This window comes from Tinamus guttatus, unplaced genomic scaffold, assembly GCF_059628265.1.
Source record: "Tinamus guttatus ecotype Peru unplaced genomic scaffold, ASM5962826v1 Tinamus_guttatus_pri_ptg000240l, whole genome shotgun sequence".
In the NCBI taxonomy this organism is placed as follows: Eukaryota; Metazoa; Chordata; class Aves; order Tinamiformes; family Tinamidae; genus Tinamus; species Tinamus guttatus.
In genome coordinates, this window is record NW_028288774.1 from 7,577,212 (window position 1) to 7,599,607 (window position 22,396).

The following is a 22,396-nucleotide window of genomic DNA, read 5'->3' on the forward strand; positions in this document are numbered from 1 at the left end:
CACTGCAAAGTGTTTGGACCAGAAATGGGTTACTTTGTACAATTCAGTTTCTGTAAAACAGACAATGTGCATGTCCAAATACAATCTGTATGAATGCAATAATTATCATAAATGAGCTCTTTGCTAGCTTGAAGCCAATGCGTTAACAGGTCACACCCAGACGTGAGATCAAAATGTCTCATACACAGATGTTGAACATATGCATCACATTTACCTGGAAGACAGTTTGTATCACCCCTCAATCTGCATTTGATTGAGGGTGGCTAAAACAGCTGCTGTGTTTCATTTTTTAAAAAAGATTCCCTCAAAAAATTCACTGTACACATCTCATCTTTAGGGCAGTGAAGTTGCAAGTTTGAAGAGTCGGTTGCTAAACCAGAGCAGCAGGTTTGGGCTTGTTCTTCATTAGTCCCTGCAAGCACTGACACGAGAGCACTGGCAGTGGCAGCTCTTGCAGGGCTGTTGCACTTCTGTTGCACAGGTTTCCTACATACAGCCTTGCTTTGCAACGCTCACACTTAGGCACATATTTAGGAACACAGTCCTAAGTAACAAAAGACCTCTTTTTTTTTTTCCTGAAATATATGTATTTCCTATTTTTTCTTAGGAATGCTGTGCTCTGGGGCTAGAATAATAATTATTTCACTGTAAGATTGATTTTCGGTATATGAAAAAAGTGTGCATTCACCCATAAACCTGCTAGGGATTGAGTCGTCACAGCTATATGCTGTTCTTAACTTCAGACATTCCCTTATCTAAAGCATTTCAGCAGTATTGTGGAGCTCTGCAGGCAGTGTTCAGCTTTTCCTTTTTTTTTTAAGCAAACAGGTATCATGCAAAGTCTGAACTGTCATAAAAGATGTAATCACAGTTTATCTGTTAAATCCTCCTTGTAATGGGGTGGATTATGCTATGAGGACACATTACTGCACATACACAGAAAGCCACTACTAAGATGCTTCTGCTTCCAAATTCTCTTAAAGCACATTCATACAAAGTATATTGTTATATCAGTGTGAATTTAACTGGACAAAGGAATTTTAGGGAAATGTTTAATACTGAAACAGCCTTTTTAAAAGTAAGGCTTTGTTAGAACTCCTTTTCAAGATTCCCATGTTCTTAAGATCACAATTATCCAAGATCGCATCAGTGTTACTTCAGCATTTCTATTCCATTCATTGAAAATTAATAATTATTATTTGCATTTCTTTTTCTTGGCTATCTATCAAGAGATTTTAATTTTTTCAGGTCCCCAAACACTGCTGATTTGATGAAGATCACCTATGAACTGTTCCCTCTTCTGGGTTGTTTGCAAGTTGCACTAATAAAATATATGGTGGTTCTGGCATGTGATCAATTGTGTAATTTGAAATACAAATGCCTTTAGTGGTAACCACTTTACCTATGTATAAATATTCTCATTTCCAATTAACAAATATCTATCCATGAAGAACCACATACCAAAGAAATCACAGTCAAAAAAAAGTTTTTATGAATATGCTTTAACATTTTAAAAAAAGAACATTCATGATTAATACATGACTAATTACCTTTTTGAAGTTCATGAGAATTCTCATTAGCTGTTTGTAGTATTTCATGGACTGTGCTTAGACTACAACGTTCATCTTGTAGGTGAGAGCCTCACACAGTGAAAACTGTCATCGCTCTCATTAGCACAGTTCCCTTCATCACCTTCAGTGGAAATGGGATAATTCACACCAGACAGGGCTGCAAACATTTGCTTCCAAGTGTCAGTTGTGCGAACTTGCAGTGATACAAGAAGTTACGAAGCTCTGTTGCTTTTAGCCTACACTTCTCTAGTACCTTCCAATTCAGTCTTCTGACACTGGTCCTCAACTTGAAACTCCTCAGCACTCATCTGCTTATACTGACCTGTACATCCCTGAGAAGGTTCCTGATTTACCTGCTTATAAATTGAAGTATGCAAGAGTCAGAAGCTATTGGAACAAGGGAACACACAACTGCTCGTTTTCCCCCTCAAGCACTTATCAAGGTAAATGTGAATTTAAAATAATACTTCCTTGACTGATAGCAATTACCACATTTTAATTATAAAGTTTCTAATAACGTGCTTTATTCCCAGCAAAGAATCTTCCCAATTGCCATTTAGGAGGACACTTAATGCAGGTGACACACTGCCTTCAATATCACAGGCCTGCTCACACACCAGAACGCGCATCAGCAGCATTTCTTAAAAAAAAAAAAAACACCCTAGAGTTAAAGTTATTAATGATCCTTTAAATTCATGAGGCCTCACTGCAGCGGATGGTACCTTGATTCCTGGCAAGTCCAGGCTTCTGGGGACAAGGACAAAACACAGCTACCCTGGGAGAGCCCCATTGAAGGCAGGAAGAAAAGACGAATAGATGGAAGTCCTGGATTCCAGTTTCGCAAATGTGCTCTGTCTTTTTAGGCCAAACCAAATTCCCTGCTGTGGAAACTTGTTTCTCACTGGTATTATCCATGGACTAAGAATATGGACAGATTGTTTTCTGATTTTCCGTTCAATCCTACTATTCAACCACATGTAAGGTTTGCCTCAATCCCTTTATTTATAGAACAGTACTATAAAATAAACACAGTATTATTTGAGGTTGCTAAATTAAAGGTTGTAAAATGTTCTGAGATACTTGCAGGAATGAAATACGAATTTGCTAATGTTTGTTACAGTAGATATATGGAGTGGTTTAGTGCCAGGCTAGGGAACATCAGAAACGAGTCTAACCATTACTAATTCTGATGCTACATTAAAATTAAACTGAAGCTGTTCAGGGAAAATTATTTGCCATCATTTCATTGCAGTATTTGAGGACAGTTCCTTGCCTTTATTTTATTTTATTTTATTTTATTTTATTTTATTTTATTTTATTTTATTTTATTTTATTTTATTTTATTTTATTTTATTACCTTTCCTTATGAAGCTATGCATGATGTCCTGGACTGATTCCAGACTGTCTGCAAACATATAGTTCCCTTTCTGTTGACCTAAATATGTATACAGTTCCCTTTCTGTTGACCTAAATTATGCTGGATGCAACATGCGAAAAAGAAAATAGTAACCATATTTACAATTTTGTAACTATTAACCTGGTGTCAACAGCTCATTTTAACCATTTCCCAAGAAGACAGACTACGGGTTTGGCAAACCCATTTCAGAAAGAGAGGCTAAAGCAATAACTAAGAACAGCAAGTTAAGCTGCAAATGAGAGGATTGCTCCTGGCAGCCAGATATATGAAGGCACCTCATGCCTGCAGCACGTGCGCCATCTCTAAAACTGTGAGTGGTGGAAGCTGTAACAGGAAAGATTTGAACTAGAGCTAAAAGCGTCACTGAAACTCAGTTACACAAGCAGCCCTGAATCCTCGGACAAATCCTGGGTGGTGCAAATAGTCCCCGTTGCATAGCTTTTAATCACTATTACCTTGAGATTAAAATGTGCATCTTACTAGTATCTTTCATGTGAACTAGTAAATTCACTAAGATTGGAAGATTTATTAAAATATTTTCGATAAACAAGAGAAAACGGAAATGGCTGCAGCTGTGCTTAACCCAGAGATTATATGTTCACAATGGAAATTTCTAGAACTATGCTGAATGGATTTTACTGTTTTTTTCTCTGTTTCTAACATAATCCCTAACACAGAAAAAAGTGTACTGCTCTTTTAAATAAAGTTTTCCTTCATTATTGGGATCTTGCTCACATATGGGCATTTTTTGCTTTTTAACTATATAATTGTTCACAAAATAATTAAATCATTTGTAATAGGAAGGAGATGGAATTAACATTGTCAGTGTAAAAGGAGCAGAATCCTGTCAACAAACATTTCCCTTGCCCCTTTTCCTTTATTTGCCACTATCTCGTTTAAACAGAACTTCAGCTGACATTCAAAAATTGTTCTGCATATGGTGAATACTGAACTGTGCTAACTGAAGTGACTCTCTGTTGTTGCTGTTTGCCTCTTAATTATTATTAAAATTTCTGATTTGAATTTACAAGCGTGCCTGTAGCGTGGTGTTCTCCCAGATGCAATGCCAGAAGACAACTCTGGTTGCCTCTCAGAAGATGAAGGCCAGGGCTCGGGCTCGCTGCTGGGACAAAGGACGATGGTCGTTCCACAGTCAACATCGAGGACTAGCGTACAAATCTTTCCACATGCAAGGTGCTCCAGGCAGGAAGTTGGTGCAAAACACAGCATAGAACGGGCAACAGGCAGGTAAGAATCACACCTAGCATTTCATCAAATTCGTATTTCCAGCTCAGCAAGATACCGAGCTACTGAGAGCAGTATTACCTTTCTGCTTTGTGTTTATTTCTGAGGTATTACCAAGATTCTCCTTTGCTGTATGGCCAAATCATCTAACTGATAATACCAAAACGACATTCTGGAATGTATTTAAGTAAAGAGTAACATTGCCCTTTTCAACAAGGAAATATAAAATATAATTAGAGCAGAGAAAAAACACATTCAAATTAGATGGATTTTTCAGTGTCTCCAATCACTCCCACATAGATGTTTTCTTTAGGGCATTTTTGCTCTTGCAACTTATCAGGTAATTGTCACATCTGTCTTTGACTACCATGTTCTGCACCGTGTAAGATACTACTTTTATTGTCAAGATTTGCATTACAATATTTACTGTAATCCACTTGAGGATAATGCTGTGTCTTCACCCCCTTGTTTGACAAATTAATAAATGTAGCTGTTGTGTGAAGAAAGGGAAAGATTTGGAGTCTTTTGCACGTACTGAAGTAACAGGACAACACCAGAGAAAGAAAAATGGAGCTTTAAAAGAAGGAATTGGACAAGAACAGGCTTAGATTTTGGCACAACTGTACTGTGCAAAGCAGATGGTGGTATAGTTCAGATCTATGAAACTGAATGCATAAATAAAAATTGTTGCTTCAGATTATGTATAAATAAACTGTACATATGTATATAAAATTGGTTAAAATGCATTGTTTCTTTTATGAGATGCACAGCTAAAGATCAGAAATGAAAGCTTTTACCAACAAATCTGGGTTAGTGCTCATCCTCTTATTTCTTAAATTTTTTTGATATTAATAGAAAAAATCTTTGTCAAAGCACTTAGTATATCAACGATTCTCAACTTATGGCAGAAATAATGTTCTAGCTTTCTATAAAACAACCACTGAACACCATAAGGAGATATTGTAGCAGAAATAAAATGTCAGGTACAAAATGGTTCCTCCTGCTCAGTCTACTAAGAGCAGCAGCACAGCGTGAGATTATCACCCAAACTGACCTGCGGTGTCATTCCGTGGCAGATGTACACGATTGGAATATTCTCTGTATCTGGCCCCTGATCAAGGCACAAGTCGCTTTTCAGGGAATTCTGCAGCTGAAAAGAAACACAAAGAAGAAATCAAATACATCTTAGGCTAAAAATACGGTGTAATTGCTTACATTTCTTTGCAATAAAATCATGTGTATTTGAGCAAGGCAATTAACAAACCTAACAATACTTGTTGCAGAAAAAGTTTTGCAGGGATAGGGTTCTGGAAAGTCCTGACTGCTCAACTTGACCTGGGAGCCTACCCTAGGCCCAGGAGAGAGAAACTCGGTCCTCAAACTTTTGGTTCTCAAGCCATCAACCACTAGTCCCAACTCAACCTTCTAGCATACTTTCTTCCTAACAAAGCAATCTGCAAGTTCTAGATTCCCCAATTCTGTTTTTAACATTAAAGGTAAACAGGAGACAAATTTACACACTTTGATTAGCCTTTAAAAACTCAAACTGGGCCTCAAAGAATCTAAGAGATAAACAAGCTCCTGGACCATTAGATTGCAGAGCCATACACCTAACACCAAAAAAGACCTCTTACTTATACTCTAGAGAACAATACTTACATTAAATATCAGGCATTGACCCTGACTGATGATAGTCATCTTTCTAAATAAGTCAGCCCTACAAGTAAAAAGGCTGTGGAACTTTTCATTTCCTCACACCTAATCCTAGCTCAGAAAGAATGAGGTGATAAATCTATGTGCTTAAAGTAGGCATAAATCATTCTCCTCTCTGGCCACAAACAGTATGCAGTTGACTTTTGAAACTACCTCAAGTACACTACTTCCTGTAGCTCTGAAATTGGATATGATATCCAATAGATAGGTAAGTGAAACAGTTTAGAATAATCTAAATAAGCATGCATCCCCCAAAAGCAATGGTTTTAAATGAGCAAATGCAAGCTATGGGGTAATAAACAGAAACAGGAAAGAGAATGATGTACACAATCCCGCAGCAGGAACTGCAGCTGCGCAGCAGCTTCTGTCAACTACTCAGTCAAACAACGGAACAAGGCACCTTGAGTTTATGGTATTATTTTACTTGGAGCCAGGCATTGTTATTACACATTTGCCCCCACAGTTTAAAAAAAAAATGTAAGCAAGAACCTTACCACCCCGTAGGCAACCGTATCGGAATACATTCTCATTTCTGGATACACACTGACAAGGTACCACCTGAAGGTCTTGCACTGGAGCTTCTTCCTCAACGCCCTCCTCTCAGAAATGTCCCCAATATCAATCCCAGAGTCCTGCACATGGAACAACGCGGGAAAACACAACAACGTGTCAGCTATTTCTGTGTAAACCTATCACCCAGAGACTCTACTGTTCTGGCCACTACTAATAGATAATCATCTGTAACTCCCAGCCTTTGGTTGTGAAGTGATTCTATTACCAATATACTTTCTCTAAGTGCTCTATTTAACTATGATTTATACCAATGTGTTATGCAGGTCAACATTGTGGGGTCTCATTCAAAGCCTGCTTTGGTTAATGGAAACACCGCTGTTGACTTCATTAGAGTTTAGATCTAGTTTCCAATGAATATAACTGTTGTTCTCTAATTTCCTGGCATTTTCCAAATGCAAAAGTAATTGGCAGTAGGTAGCAAGTTGCCCTGGAAACAACCTTATTGTTGGCATCCCACTGTGGCCTAATCATTAGTGCATTGCACTTGCTGGCTGTTTTGGGAGTCTGGGTTCGCTGCTTCACTGCAAAGAGCAGTTGCTCTACTCAACCTTCCTGAAATATCATTTATTAAATTTCTGGGCTAGCATAAAAGAGAAGTTGGTATTTTTGTTACAAGCATTTACAGAATCTTACCTCCCCTAATCTTATTCTCTTTTACAGTTCTAGCTAACCTAATTTCATGTGACACACTTCTTTGCAGATCATAAAATGTGAGTTTCATAAAGTTCCTGGATATAAATCAGTAATTTATCACATTAAAATTCTTCAGCAGAAGTTTTTAAAAGGGCATCTAAGTGCAAATCTGTGGCCTGCTGTTCAATGGAGTAAATGTGACCATTTGCTCTACATTGTACTCAAACGCTTCTACCTCAGAACAAAACCAACGATAAATACACTTTCATTGGGAAATCTTGCCATCTACCTACTTACAGCGCAGACTTTACTGAGTCATAAATGCCCCAAAGGTTCTCTCAGCCAGCAGATACATGATTGTAAAGTAACACCGAAGCACTCGATTCTCCTGGCTCTGTGAGGATAGCTTTAGAGGTGTCTAGTTCTCAGAGCTGCTGAAGCCATGACCGCTTGTTGCATCCCAAAGCCTTTATTTGGCACTGAATTGAAACAAGCATATCTTAGTATGGAGGCATTTCCTGACTGGTACTCAAGTTGGGCGTGCAACACTGGAATGGGCTCATCTCTAAGTGCTGGTTCCCATCTGACAGGGGAGCCCTCAGCACGTCCTGCCGCAACGACCACGTAACTGTCAGGCTCAGGCTCCATAGGCCTGAAGAAGTTGTGTGAAAACTAAGCCATTTCCCAGGGTGTTTTAAACAAGTACCTTTGTTTTCAACAATGGCCATAAACAAAAATGAAGGCACTTACCCTCTTTACCTACATCTTGTAACAGATTTTTCCCTAAAACAAAGACATTTCATTGGCTACCACTATTAAAAGCTGATTTAACCCTTTTCATCATCTCCAGTTTTTGAAGTCTGTACTAGTGTTCAACAGCAATAGCCTTTGTGGAGATGAAGAGAAATCATCTGCATTACAATTTATTCATGCAGGTCAGTGCAATTACTAGTGAATTTGAGGTAAGAAAAAAAAAAGACTCTGCATTGAAAAGAGAAAAATAATCTTTTTTTTTTTTTCTCCTTTTCAAACCTGCAAATAAAAATCAGTTTTTGCAGCACAAGATCTACCATGCAAATATCTTGTTGGCATGGTGACCTGAAGAAACCTCATCTATATTTCCTTTGTTTGATAAATCAGTTTTAAAATTTACTATAATCTTACATTTTTCAGATATATCAGCATATTCAAGGCAGTTTTACTTAACCAGTAGCAAACAATAAAAAATTAGCAGACCACAAAGGAAATTTTTCTCAGCACTTTCATAGTATATTATGCAGCTAATATATATTTTTTTTCAACCTGAAAATGGAGTGACAACTTCCCCATTCTGCCACAATTATTTAGCTTTAACCATAGGGGATGGAAGAAATTCCTGAAAGCAGCTAGGTAACTTCAACATTCATACACTCCGAGCTGGCTTTGGTTTCTTATTATCTTTTTCCTTACTGAACAACAGAGAAGCAATTTTTTTTTTTTTTTTTTGCTTTTAGAACCATAAATTGCAGCAAAAACAGTGATTTTAGATTTTTTAAAAGAAAAATAAATCACCCATTTGTTCAGACTAGCATAATTGCTTTTGATATAATGATAAGGATGAGAACTGCACACTGCAAATTAAAACTCAAATTCATCTACTGCCATGGTTTCCAATCTCTTATTGTAGGCAGATCTTGGAATATTTTCCAGAAAGAGCTACAAGACATAGTCAGATTTCTCAGAGCTATTATCAGCAGTTTATAGATTAAATGCTACTGACTACAGAAATGAAGAGCAACTAGAATCAGCTGCCAAATCGAACTCTTGGGTTTCTTATCCTGCAGTATCTTTCCAGTGTAAGGAACCAGACACGGCTCACCTATGGAAAAAAGAACTGGAGAAACACGTCAAAAGGGACCTGCAGCCAGACTCCCGCAAAATGTTATGGCATATACCAGCCACTCTTATTCTGGTATGAAGTTATTCAATAATGATACAATCACATTTGTATCAAAAGATACACACATCCCTTAGCCCTTGGTAGAACTGCATTTTAGTCAAGTCTGACTTAGTAAGAAATTTAAATTCTAAATAAAATGTGTAATATGGATATGCTGTTTCTCTTTTTTACATTCCTGCCACTACTAGTTTAAAATCTCCTTGCAGTATAATCAGTGAGGTTGTCAGGAAATGAATTTAGTAAGAAAATCCATTTTGATGAAAAATACATTTTTAAGGAAATTGAAAATAAATGAATTATTTCTAGAGTAACATGTAATTAAATATATATATACACACACACACATATATATGTATGTATAGACATACTTACGTACATACATGCACAAACGAATAAATCATTGCAGAAAATCAAACTGCAGAATAGCAGCCAAAGCCCAATTGTTCAAAGGCAAAGCCTGCAAGCGCCGGTATTTGTGACTCACCTCCTGGGGCACGTTCCATGCCATGTAGACATGGCTCTTAAATTCATCCATCCAGACTTCAGCCACCCGCAGCGCGTTTCTCCGGACGTGAGCAGTTAGGTCTTCTGTGTATGGCTTATGGGCTCGTTCAATGTGGGCAATCCTGGAGCACGGCAGAACCTCAACGCTTCCTCCACACTGCCACACCTACAAAGAAGGAGACACCCTGCTAGTCAAAGCTCCCCACACCACTGTTGTCTGACAGTAAATACATGGAAATCTTTTTATTTATCCAAGTTAAGAATGAGAATAATAACTCAAGGTTTATTTACCTATAGAGATTTTTTATACAGTTTTGAAAGAATTATTATCTTGCCTTACACTTACCTTACCACAGATTTACTACCTTAACAGTAGCGTATGAACAAGACTTTCCTCAATCCGTTTAGCCATCAGAAGATATTATGAATAAAATAATGTATAAGGCACTCAACACAACAGCATGTGGATTCAAGTTTTAACAGCTTGCAGACAGTGCAGAATCCAGAACTAGTCTCTGATGACAGGGAAATTAAGCTAATGGACAGTATAAGGTCATCAAACTTTCAGGCTTTAGGAAGAACAGGAAAATAAACGCATCTTATGCTTTGCTTTAAACATAGCTCAGAAAGAAACCAGATTTATTTCTTTTGAGGAGTGCTAAATAATATGATTTTCTAGTGAACAATTTCTCCAAACAATTTCAACATACACTACCACTATAAGTGATAATATGTATATAATGTAGGTGACTGTACCCTCTCAAGTGTGGTTTTTTTCTAGCATCACAGCTGACCTAGTGCCTACAATGTTCATCCTGAGTACTATACTTCTGATTTCTCTTTCTGCTTCCAGCTAAAGAGAAACCACTTCAGCAGGCTCAACAATCAGTGAAGTAGCTCAGTTCCTTTACATGGAAGCTCTGTTCTCTGTGCATCTTGTATTATGTAAACTTCAAAACAACATCAAGACAGTACAATCATAATAGTTTAGTGAATGCTGCTTAGGTAAAACCCAGATGTGTTCAAGCTGTTTGATCCTGTAAAACAAATACCTCCATATCTCAGAAAGCCTCGCTGTGCTGAGAAGCAAGGGCTTTGCCGTATGCTCCTGCTAATGGAGGTTCCTGATAGCTGGTATCCTAGAGCAAGAGAGCACGGGAGGAGAGTGAGGGTGCTGCTCCCTGCTTTGCTAGGCCCTGCCCTGATCTCCCTCCCACGTGGCAGACTGTCACACCTGGAGCGGCACTCAGGCCCTCCAGGTCAGACGACCCTATAGGCACACGCTCTGCTATGGAGGCACTTTGCTCAGTCATTCATTTTATATATTTAGACATCTGGCTTGAATACAGCGTTTAGGCATTTGGCAGCTCCTGAGAGCAGAAGGATATGGCATGGATTCAGGATGTTTACAAAGCCGCTTTTGAACTGCTGCCTAATTGCAAGCAGCATATGCTGGGTGATGAGAGCAAGCCCGGGTGTGCAGAGCTCTCTGCAAGATGAGCTATTCCAGGAACCCACCGTAAAATCAAGATGGATCTGGAGAGACTTCAGCATGTCTCTGTTTCAGAAATTTTGAATCTTGCAAGAGTAAATAATCATAACCACTATGAGAACAAATCTTAGAAGATGATCACAAGTATTGGGAATGAAAATACTGATGATGATCACAAATACTGGGCAATAGAACTGGCGTAAGAATGAATAATTAGCTGAAAGTAGCATCTGTGTTCTTTCTAAATCTCAGATAATGCGGTCAATCCAGGTTAAAGAGCTAACAAAAATATTAGTTTCTCGAAGATTTAATTCAGCTACATTTCTTAACGAAGATTAAACATGAACTATCACCAGCCTGGGCTTGCACAATGCCTGCCTGCAATCCAAGCCTTTTCTCAGTACAGCATCGACATCTAGCTAAAAATTGTTTCACAGTTATTCACTGCACACTGCTAACTCATAACATGAAAAACAAGAACGATATAGTGATGGACATAAAACAGTCCACAAGATCACCATGCACAAACAGCATGCTCTGCTACTCTGTCCTCCCACCGCTCATTTTCACTAGGGATGGCCCTGATCCAAGTCTGACATGTGAGCACCAAATCTTCTAAAGGGATTTCAGTGAGATCTGAATCCTGTCTCCACAACAAGCTGAGCCAAAAGATTCACTGTCTATGATGAGCTGAATTGCCAAGTACATTTACAGGATCTGAATTTGAGAGTGAACTCATCTGTAATTTTAGTACTTATTCAGTAATCAGTAAAATCTAATTTGACTTTTTAATGAAGTTGTATGTATTTTCCAAAAAAACATCCCAAGATGACAAAATCTTCAGTAGTTTGGAAACAATAATTATCAGTACCCAAGTAATTTCCAACTAATCAAATCTGTGGCCAGTCCTTTTCTCTCAGACAATGTCAATCTGTGTTTGGTTTCTAAAAACTAATTAACTACTCTTCAAGAAGCATGGATTCACTTAAAAATTAACGCTAAGATGGATCTGTCAACACAGATGCTGGCGGAACAGGCTGCTTATACTGAACAGCCTCTAAAACAAATCCTGTTATTTGTAAGACAAACTCTCCAGCAACCCATGAAAACATGACTAGGATACTCCAAAATGGGTCTAGAGGTATATGCTAATAGCTTCCATATTGCAAGAAGAATATAAGTCATTAATGATTGTCTTCAGGAGAAAGAAATGAGAAACAAACGTGATATGAAGATAAGGAAATCAGCTCAAGTTTAACCATGCACCGAGCTTGCAGTGACAGCATTGAACAAGTGGCGCGAGCCTGGCTGCAGCTGCGAAGCCCCGTGGAGCCCTCGCGGCGCGAGGGGAGAGGCTCTCGCGAGTCAGGGCAGAGGGTGCAGTCCTGACCCGCTCTGCTGGTCACCCGGGAGGCTTTGCGCACCGCATTGCAGCAGGGCAAGAAAGCTTCTTTGTCCAAACCCTTCACTGCGCTCCTGGGGAAGCCAGTTGTCAAGATAAAAAATGGTAGGCAGGCATCATGGCAGGATTTTCAAAGTTTCAAAAATATTTTGTTTTTTCCACAGAGAATGGTTCTAAGTATAAAACTGTATCTCTGAATAAACTGCTGCAATGAGAAATAATGATCAATCTGCTTATATAAATCAAAAGAAGAAAAAGAAAGGATGCATTTCCTAAATTGCATTTTAAACAAAATATACCATCTTTTCCTTTCAGCCATGAAAATTTTTATACCTATGGTGTAAGAACTGGAAATTGTTAATGATAGCATCACTTTCCTGCCAAATACCTAAGCATATGTTTACACTTGTCAAAATAATACACGATTTGAAAACCACAATACAAGAAATAATGGAAATTCATATTTTATTCTCTAAAGGCACAAATGGCAAAGCTATACCAATGGGGGCTTTGTTGGTTTGTTTTCTGCCTGAAGGCAGAATCCTCACAAAGTTTTCAAGGGTGAGGGAGCGCATACCTTGGGAATATTGAAAGTCCCTGGAGGCACCCCAGCAATGCAGGTGTTTCCTGCTTGCTTTTCTTCAGAGGAATTTCTTTCGGGTTTGGTTCCTGCTGGTTTACTTAGCAAAAACAATCTTTTAGCGAACACAAACTGGAGTCGCCTTTCAAAGAGCTGTCAGAATCTACTTCAGGGCTCTCAATGCTCTCCTCCAAACAGTACCTTACAACAAGCTGTTTACTCTTCTCCAGGGAGCTCATACATTTGGTAGAGCCCTCCCAAGGACTTAGAAAGCTTCTGTCTCTTGACAGAGTTCCTGCATCCCTATCAAAATAGGAGTAGAGCTCCAGAAGAATTTTTAGAGGTGTAAAGTAGCAGGAATAGCAGCAAGGCAATTTCTATCGCCTGTGAAGTTGAAAGACCGAAACCAGTGGAGTGCGTGACCTATACTAGAGAAAGCAAGTGGAAGATGACAGGAACATTAAACGGATACAGAGTCCATTGAAAAAAAGCATAGGAAAGAGTCTCTCTTTTAAATTTTAACTTGTTACAAGTTACATGGAGAATGTGGGAAAGCTCTAGGCACTGCTTACCACTAATTTACTGAACATATATTTTACACATAAGCCACAACTGTGTCCCTATGTCTGTGAATTTACGTGCAGCAAGGCTAAAGCAGCCACAGACAGTAACTTCCTGAAATCAAAAAACATGTTCCTTGCCACCTGTCACTGGAACCCATCAGGCTGAGAGGAGTCAGATACCAGAGATTCCTTAGTACGGGCTTTACAAAATAAGAATAAATTACTAAGCTCACGAAGGAGGAATGAGATAGACAGACAGACAGCATGAGACTTCCCTGGACAGCTTCCATGAGAGGGATTTGGTATAAGATCACAGTATGAACCATCAAGCACAATCCACCCCAGGGACCAAGCCTAAGCCATGATGATCACGCAAATGTATGTAACTAGGGTAGAGCCTGAATACAGAGGCAAAATCAACACAGACACAGTCAGAGAAATGGAAGACCAGAAGCGAGCAAAGAGTACAGGTGGTGGCAGAGCACACCAGCTGCAACCTCCCTGCTGCTAAGGGGCAGAGGACCCAGGCACTGGGCAGGCCAAGGAAGCAGTGATTCCTCCAGCACGCGCCCAGGCCCACACCCCACCACCGCTCTGCTACCCCTTGCTCTCTGGGCCAGGGCAGTAGCGACGGCACCCGCACAAGCTCCAAGCTGAGCAGAGAGGGTGACTGACAGCTCCTTGTATTCATCTAAATTAATCGGGAGGTCATTTTTTAAAAGGAAATTCCATTCACATCTGAAAAATCTATTTCATTAGTAAAAGATCTCCATTTCTACTTATTTTTATAACCCTGCCCTTGACTAAATCTTTTTCAATTGCACTCAAACGTATTTGAATTTGCAGGTTTAATCAAAACAATTACAATTCTGAAGCTGATCTTTCTAATATATAATTTATACTTCATTATAAAATGATATAACACTTTTTCATTAGAAGGGTTTATTTTATATCTCTTTAATCACTGGGTATTCTTTTCATGTTATGGTTTCTTAATCTAATAAAAAAATAAGTCCTACATGATGTTGAGCAGTTCATTAGCATAGACTGCATCTGTTAAATTTACACATCATGCATTTTTTTCAGAGAACTACTATGACCTTGTTTGAAACTATCATTGCACTTAATTATTTAGAAGTTCTGTTTGCAGCCTAAGTGGTTTGTTGAGATTTCTCAAAAAAATGAAGCATTTTCTAGCTTCTGCGGAGACTGCAAAAGCCAAAATTAGAAGAACTCATTAAAATTGGCCTGAAGAAAAAAAAATGTCAGTATGAATTAATTACTGCTATGGATCCAAACAGTCACCAGTACATCCATATATTTTGGGAACAATTTAACACAACAAATATTTGTGAATCGAGATTGCTTGCACTTCACTTAAACTTTTTGTTTGTTTTTAAAAATCTTGCCATTATCATTAATCATTTACAGATAGCGAATAATGAGCTTGATGCTTTAGCTTCAAGTAGTATAAACAAGCTATTTTTATCCAATACCCTAAGCTCGGTGCGTGATCATTTTGTGACTGCATTTTTGCTTTGGTTATCTTGACAGGTGACCGCAGAGAGCACAGGGAGAACAGTCAGACACAAAGATCTCCCAAATTCATGTTCTTGTTTCTAGTAGCACACACTGGGTTTTTGGATGAGATGCTGAAAAGTTTTCAGGTATCTATCAGGTATGAGTTTTCAGAGTATCTATCTCTGTAAACTTATACTATATTCAATATATATGCCAATCTTCATCTAGGTGATACCTCCACTGACATCAGATAAACTTCACTGAATTATGACAGTAGTTCAAAAAAAATACTGTTCAGTTTAGCTAGCATTCCCCAAAGTTAGCAAGGAACCATGTACCTCTTTTTTATTCTACTTGTATAAAACAGGTTTTTGATGAAAAAGTCTGTCCAAACAGTAGAATTAAATAGAGAGTCTTGGGTAAGTCAGTTAAATTGAGGATTAGAAAAGCAGGAGGTAGGCAAGAAGAGAAAGAAAATATCATGCTTACAGAAACTGTGATTCTCGTTTACTCCCTGTTTCTAGACATTGAATGGGCTGGAAAAGAGAATCGTGTCCTTGGTGTGAGCCCCTGCAGAGTGAGAAATCGGGGCATGAATTAATTTCAAGAGATGCCCACCTATAGTCACAGCTCAAAACAACATGCAGAGAGAAATCAGCGACTGAGGAGACAGCTTCAGAAGAAGTTCATTTTTTAGCTAGTACACAACTGTTCCTTAGTTTTACTGAAAACCTTTGAGGATTTTGGACACTATTCTACTTTTCCTCATCATGCAAACCTTTCAGGCAAACACACCTATTAATATGTGACAAACCGTTTTTTTTCCCACAGCCAAGCTGAAAATCTTCTCAGGAAACTAAGCACCCGACAAAAAAATACTCTGTCCCCAGTCTAAAATAATTTTGAATAAGAAATAGAAAGGTTTAAATATAACTAGAGCGGTTCTCAACTTTTAAAATGTAAATTATCCCTTAAATCTTACTTTTGAAGTTCTCATTAATTGCCTCATAGCCCTCATCTCACATTAATTGGGCCTTTATAGAACACTCTAATTGAAAAACTAATACATGTAAAAATTTTCCCCATATTGAATTGTCGGTAGCTTTTTCCCCCTTTCAGTTAGCTGCTTCATTATGTACTTTTTTAATTGTTTTGTTCTGCAGGGATTATTTTTGTACTTATCGTCATGAGTTGTAAAACTTTTACAACATATTGTAAAAGGACGTATGTTGTGCTGCTGTTTGATAACCGCACTAAGCTATTCTATGGCTTATGCTACTAGGAGATAACACGCTTTGAGGGTCACTGAAAGCATAATGCTTTATTCAGTTGTTTTTCAAATATATCTGCCTGACTCTATGCACAGCAAAGTAAATATGACACACAAGTCACTACCTTGTCAAGTTTAAGCCATAAATAGAATCACAGAATCATAGAATGCTTAAGGTTGGAAGGGACCTCTAGAAATCATCTAGTCCAACCCCCCTGCACACGCAGGGTCACCTAGAGCACGTGGCACAGGACTGCGTCCAAGCGGGTTTTGAAGATCTCCAGAGAAGGAGGCTCCACAACCTCTCTGGGCAGCTTGTTCCAGTGCTCTGTCACCCTCACTGTTAAAAAATTTTTCCTTAAGTTCCTGCGGAACTTTTGGTGCTTCCGTTTGTGGCCATTACCTCTAGTTCTGTCAGTGGCCACCACTGAAAAGAGGCTGGCCCCATCCTCCTCACTGCCTCCCTTGAGGTACTTATAGACACTGATCAGGTCCCCTCTCAGCCTTCTCTTCTCCAGGCTGAACAGGCCCAGCTCCCTCAGCCTCTCCTCATAGGGCAGATGTTCCAGGCCCCTGATCATCCTCGTGGCCCTGCGCTGGACTCTCTCCAGCAGCTCCACATCCCTCTTATACTGTGGAGCCCAGAACTGAACACAATACTCCAGATGCGGCCTCACCAGGGCTGAGTAGAGGGGCAGGATCCCCTCCCTCGACCTGCTGGAGACGCTCTTCTTAATGCACCCCAGGATCCCATTGGCCTTCTTGGCCACAAAATAATACGAAGTAAAAGAAATCATTTTTCACCACAAGGGGTGAAAAAGCAGCAAACTGAATAACCAGATGACCCATGGTTTAATACTTATACACCCCACTGTCCTGTCCATTGTTTGTGTTTTTGCCTTCCTCTGGTACTTCTGCCTGGCACTGCCTGGCTAAAGACTAGATCAGTACTGGAAGAGCAAGTCAAAGGTGCTGTGACATGCAGGAAGAAGGTATGTGGCCTTTACAGCTTTAACCTAAAAGTGTTAGGTTGAGGGTCATTCCTTCCTGATCATCCAATATCTTCTATTATAGCACATTTCCCTCCCTCTCAGAGGCCTTTCTCTAATCTGTGTCAGACTGCTAACACAGCCTTGCAGTACTAAAAATTCTCCAGCTTAGGCTGAATTCCCACCAGATCTCTCCTCAGTACATGACTGCAGACAGAAAGTGGGATCTTCATAAATTAACCCATGAAGAACTGCAAGCCAGCACGCCATGTGCAACATGCCAGGACTTAGACTGCAGAAAGGCATGAAACCTGAGGCTCTGAAGCACAATAAACAGTGTGCTAATTGACTCGCATCTCACCTGATTCCACTGATTTGCATGTTCATACTGTCTTAAACTGGTTTACTTCCTATCATTGTAAACAACAATTTCCTTTAATAAAATGAGATGTTTATATTACTGTAGTAGCATAGTAATGTGGGACCACACAGGCGTAACAGTCTAAAAAACATCTGTGAGAAATCTCCAAGTTTCTCTTCCTTCAAAGGTACAGGGATGCCACACATCAGCTGGCACTGTAGCAATCATTTGCTTTCTTGGGTGAACTGCTAATAAAATGTTCTCACCTCAGAAAGAGCAAAAAATGCAAAAAAATGATTCATTGGAAAACTGGTAATGTTGTCTCTAGGTATCATTATATATGCTGTAACTGCAGTATATCTGCTGAAGCATTCATGGGCAAAAGAGGAGGAGAAAGGAATTCTGCTGGAGGACTGGCACAAAAATAGAGCAAGCCACAGAAAGCCAATTTCATGACTGGCACCCATTTGGAGGCATGACAATTGAGAGGCAATTCTTTATTCTGTTTTCAATAGGGGATTTTTTTTCTGGTGAAATGACAGTCCCAAAAGTTGAGTGGTTCAGTGTGTGTCATTTTGGGATGCAGGATGCTAACACAGTGCGGTATTTTCCAAAACAAACTTAGCTTCAGCTACAGTTCTGGCCACACTGAGAAGTCACTACTGGTTACACTGTATGCCAGCCAAATACTTACATGGTACTTGCAGGGATTTCTTTTTGTCCTTAGTGAAAATTTGGACTATGAAATGCCTGGACTACTTTTTGTAAGGAAGAGTAATATTCTCTTGTAAGGAGAATAATTTTGACTACGTTTTGAAATTTTTCTTGCAGAGTACAGTCTGGAAATAAATGATTCCCTTCTAATTCACAAAACAGATAAAACCAGCCACTTCCAATGTAAAGATTTAATGTAATTTTGATTTAAAATTTCAATGTAAAGTTAAAGAGAAATCAGCATCTTAGAAACAGTTCTTAAAATGTCAACATCTAGCAACTAAGAATATTTAAATTCCTGTATTTCTCAGTTCTTCCCCTTCAGATACTGTATCTGTCCTTCAGCAGGATCTGTTTCATTTAAGTTCTATACACAAATTGCTAAGCTAAGAGGAAATGAAGAAAATGTATTTATTTTAAGAAGAAAATGTATTTAATTGCACATATGATTAATTCCTCTATGGCAATACACTGTATAAAAGTACCCTGTTCCATCTGATCTATAAATACAATTTTCTTCCCAGATCAGATAATGGTTAAAGCTTGATATATGTTTTAGTGGGAGCAAGACCCATTCCTTTTCCATCAAAAAGACCTCATCTTCTAAAAAAATAATTTCTTGTACCCATTTAAAGAAGCCATTATGTCCCTGTGAATATGAATTCATCTGTAAGTGCAAAGCCTACTCTACGTCAAAACTTACATTTTCTTCACTCTGATGAGAACTTAGTCTGTGACCTAAGGCAAGTCACTGAATCTTTGTAAGTTCATGCATGCGTAAAAGTGGTACAAACAACTTAGTAAGAGTATTTGAAAGCTATATCAAACATTTCTAGGCTGCTTTTACACCCAAAATATTTGCTAGAGGCTTGCTCCTGATAGAAACTCTTACGCAGACTTCAGTAGGAACTGAAAAAGGCCTCAATTAGAAAAGGCATTTAAGAAGAATATTAAAAAACAGACTTGAACTATCAGGGGTTGACTGCAATGGATTTGCAGGGCCTTTGATAACTAGGCAAGCACAGAACAGAAATAAAGCACCCAAAGAGAGGTGAGAAACTCCAGCTTTACATTCTCACTTTGTTTCCACTGTAAAGCAGTTACCAACACAGTTCTTACCTGGCCTCTTAGCAAAGCAATAGGATCCCAGTTTGCCCTCAAAAAGTAATTTGGTCCCTCAAAAGCATGTTTAAGTCCCTTCAGCGGGGAACGTAAGCCAAAAGGAAACATTACTTATCCTGATGTGAATCTCAGATATTGATACTGGGATGTAGTAACTAAATCTTGCAAACGCCCTGATGAAGCAACTGAGCTGCTTAAAAATGATGCTGTCAGTCTTGCATGAACCAGACTGACTTTATTTTCTTGTAAGGCAAACAAATAGCTTTGCAAGAAAATATCTGGCTTCCAGAGAAAATACTGTGCTGCTTCCAAGATTTAAAATGTTTTCGTATTTTGAACTCCTGTCATCTTCCAGCTCAAGACAAAAGAACCTTATTAATATCTATTAGTAATGCATGTTTATTTCACAAATATTATTACAAAGCCTTAAACAAATATAAAGCCTCAGAAGTTAAAATAATGCTTCAATTTAGAGATGAATGGATCTGAGAAGAAAAGCTAATTCATCAGAGTGGACAGAATAAACCTCCAGTCTCTATACAGTTTATCTACAAAAAAATGCTTCAGATAAAATTTGCAATAGTTGAGGTTCTTATGCAACACAACTACATTTCTGTAGATTATGGAGATAAGGAAAATAACATTGATTGCTACAATTCTGGGACAACTTTCCAACATATCTTGGGTCTAACTCTCAGCCCTACACAGTGAAAACCCCATCAGTTCAGCTGAAAACACACCATTTCAAGATTCTAGAAGACACAGCAAATGGTTTCCTCTTTACACTGCAAAGAACCCTAGGTAGGCAGACTTTGCTTCTCAGAAGCATCTCAGCTGAGAGATTAAATCTTTATTATAGAAGCTGCAGCCAACAGCTGCAGTGCCAACAAAGCACCAGGGATCGGGGCTTCGATTCTGTGCATCAGAGATATTTAGCCAGTCCTGTCATGACACGAGGATGTAGCTGTTAAGCCTATGAGCCTGGCTTGTAATTCTATATCCTCTACAACAAAACAGTAATAGGAGGTCACAGGACCTTATCCTACTTGTTTAACATAAGTAAGTAGCACAAGTGATGCTCACTCTTGCCGTTATATTCGGTTGTTGAACGTAACCTGTTGTTACTGCAAGTGTTTGTTCTTACAGGTTAATGCATGACATCTCTAGGTAAAGGAGTTGACAATTGACTTTGAGTGCCTAAATATCATAAAGAGGAATTCTAATGTCAAACTCAAAGTCATGGAAAAAAACAGGAAATTTGCCTAGATCATAGAATCATAGAATGCTTAAGGTTGGAAGGGACCTCTATAGGCCATCTAGTCCAACCCCCCTGCACACACCGGGTCACCTAGAGCACGTGGCACAGGACTGCGTCCAAGCAGGTTTTGAAGATCTCCAGAGAAGGAGACTCCACAACCTCTCTGGGCAGCTTGTTCCAGAGCTCAGTCACCCTCACTGTCAAGAAATTTTTCCTTAAGTTCCTGTGGAACTTTTGATGCTTTAGTTTCTGGCTGTTTCCTCTAGTTCTGTCAGTGACCACCGCTGACAAGAGGCCGGCCCCATCCTCCACACTCCCTCCCTTGAGGTACCTATAGACACTCATCAGGTCCCCTCTCAGCCTTCTCTTCTCCAGGCTGAACAGGCCCAGCTCCCTCAGTAACACACTAACTTCAGTAGAATAGGCCCAGCTCCTTCAGTAGATACCAACTTCATTGCATTACAGAATACGATACACCACCTGATGTCTTGAATAGCCTGAATACCAGCCTGCCTCTCCAACATATTACACAGCAGAACACTAGATCAAGCTAGATGTTTCTTAAAATGGAAAATGGTGGTGAAGAATGAAGCATGGTGAGCAATCTGTAGTCATGCACTGGAGATCACCATTTTAAAATGGAAACATTATTTATTGCACTGATACTGTAATTATAAAATGCAAATTGATGCAGCTTTTCTAGAACAATTACTGCCTTTATTAAGTGATTCATTGCAGGCCCTGCAGTCGAAAGCAACACAGGGAGTCTAGTGATGACTCCTCAGTGCTGCAGAGACCAGACAATGTAGTTTACCAGCAGAGACAGACCATCTGGCCCGTAATCACCTTCTGGCTATATTTTTTTTAGCACGCCCCAATCTAAAGAAAATCCAAGGCAGTCCTTGCGAGCAGTGCCTCAAAAATGCCAAGAGAATGCTTAGGGCACAACCATGAAGGTGGCTGCCCACAGCACTGGGCGGCCCACTCTGGGCAGCCCCCTGTATTTTGCCAGGAGGCAGTGCACAGCCAACACTTTGAGGCACAAGTGTAAGGCTGAGGGAAGGGACCTGCCTGTGAAGTTTAACATCTGTAAAAATACTACTGTGCTTCCCAGAAGCTCTAAGATGGCACTGCACATTTACATTCACCCTGGTATCATCTGGGCTATGCTGAGGATTGTGAGAAGAATTGGTAATAAACTGCTGAAAAATCTGTTCATTACGTGTCAGGAATTTGCTTTGAGATAGCAAGGAACACAGATCCAAGCTGGGACAGAGACAAATGAGGTAGCAGGCACTAGGCTACCTGCACACTGCAAGCTGTTACACACGAAAGTATCTTATGTAGGTCAGGCACTGCTTCCCTGGAGACTGAAGAAAGCCGTAAGGAAATTACAGCAGCGCTGGGCCTTAGTCTAGTGATCCAGTGTACTCCCAAATTTCAATTATGCAGATTTGTGTCTCCCTAGTCCTGTCTATCGAAGTACTCTTCACAATCAACTTCTGCAAAGCTAAGTATAGTGGATTGTA

The 22,396-nt window shown here is 39.3% G+C and overlaps 1 protein-coding gene across 1 annotated transcript in view; it reads right to left on the minus strand.

The window, feature by feature from the left end:
* GALNT18 (polypeptide N-acetylgalactosaminyltransferase 18) overlaps positions 1-22,396 on the minus strand; it is a 191,670-nt gene that overhangs the window by 32,600 nt on the left and 136,674 nt on the right. Inside the window, 3 exon segments of the mRNA XM_088525819.1 lie at positions 5,288-5,383; positions 6,441-6,578; positions 9,576-9,761. Of these exon segments, the coding sequence (XP_088381945.1) occupies positions 5,288-5,383; positions 6,441-6,578; positions 9,576-9,761 (420 nt within the window).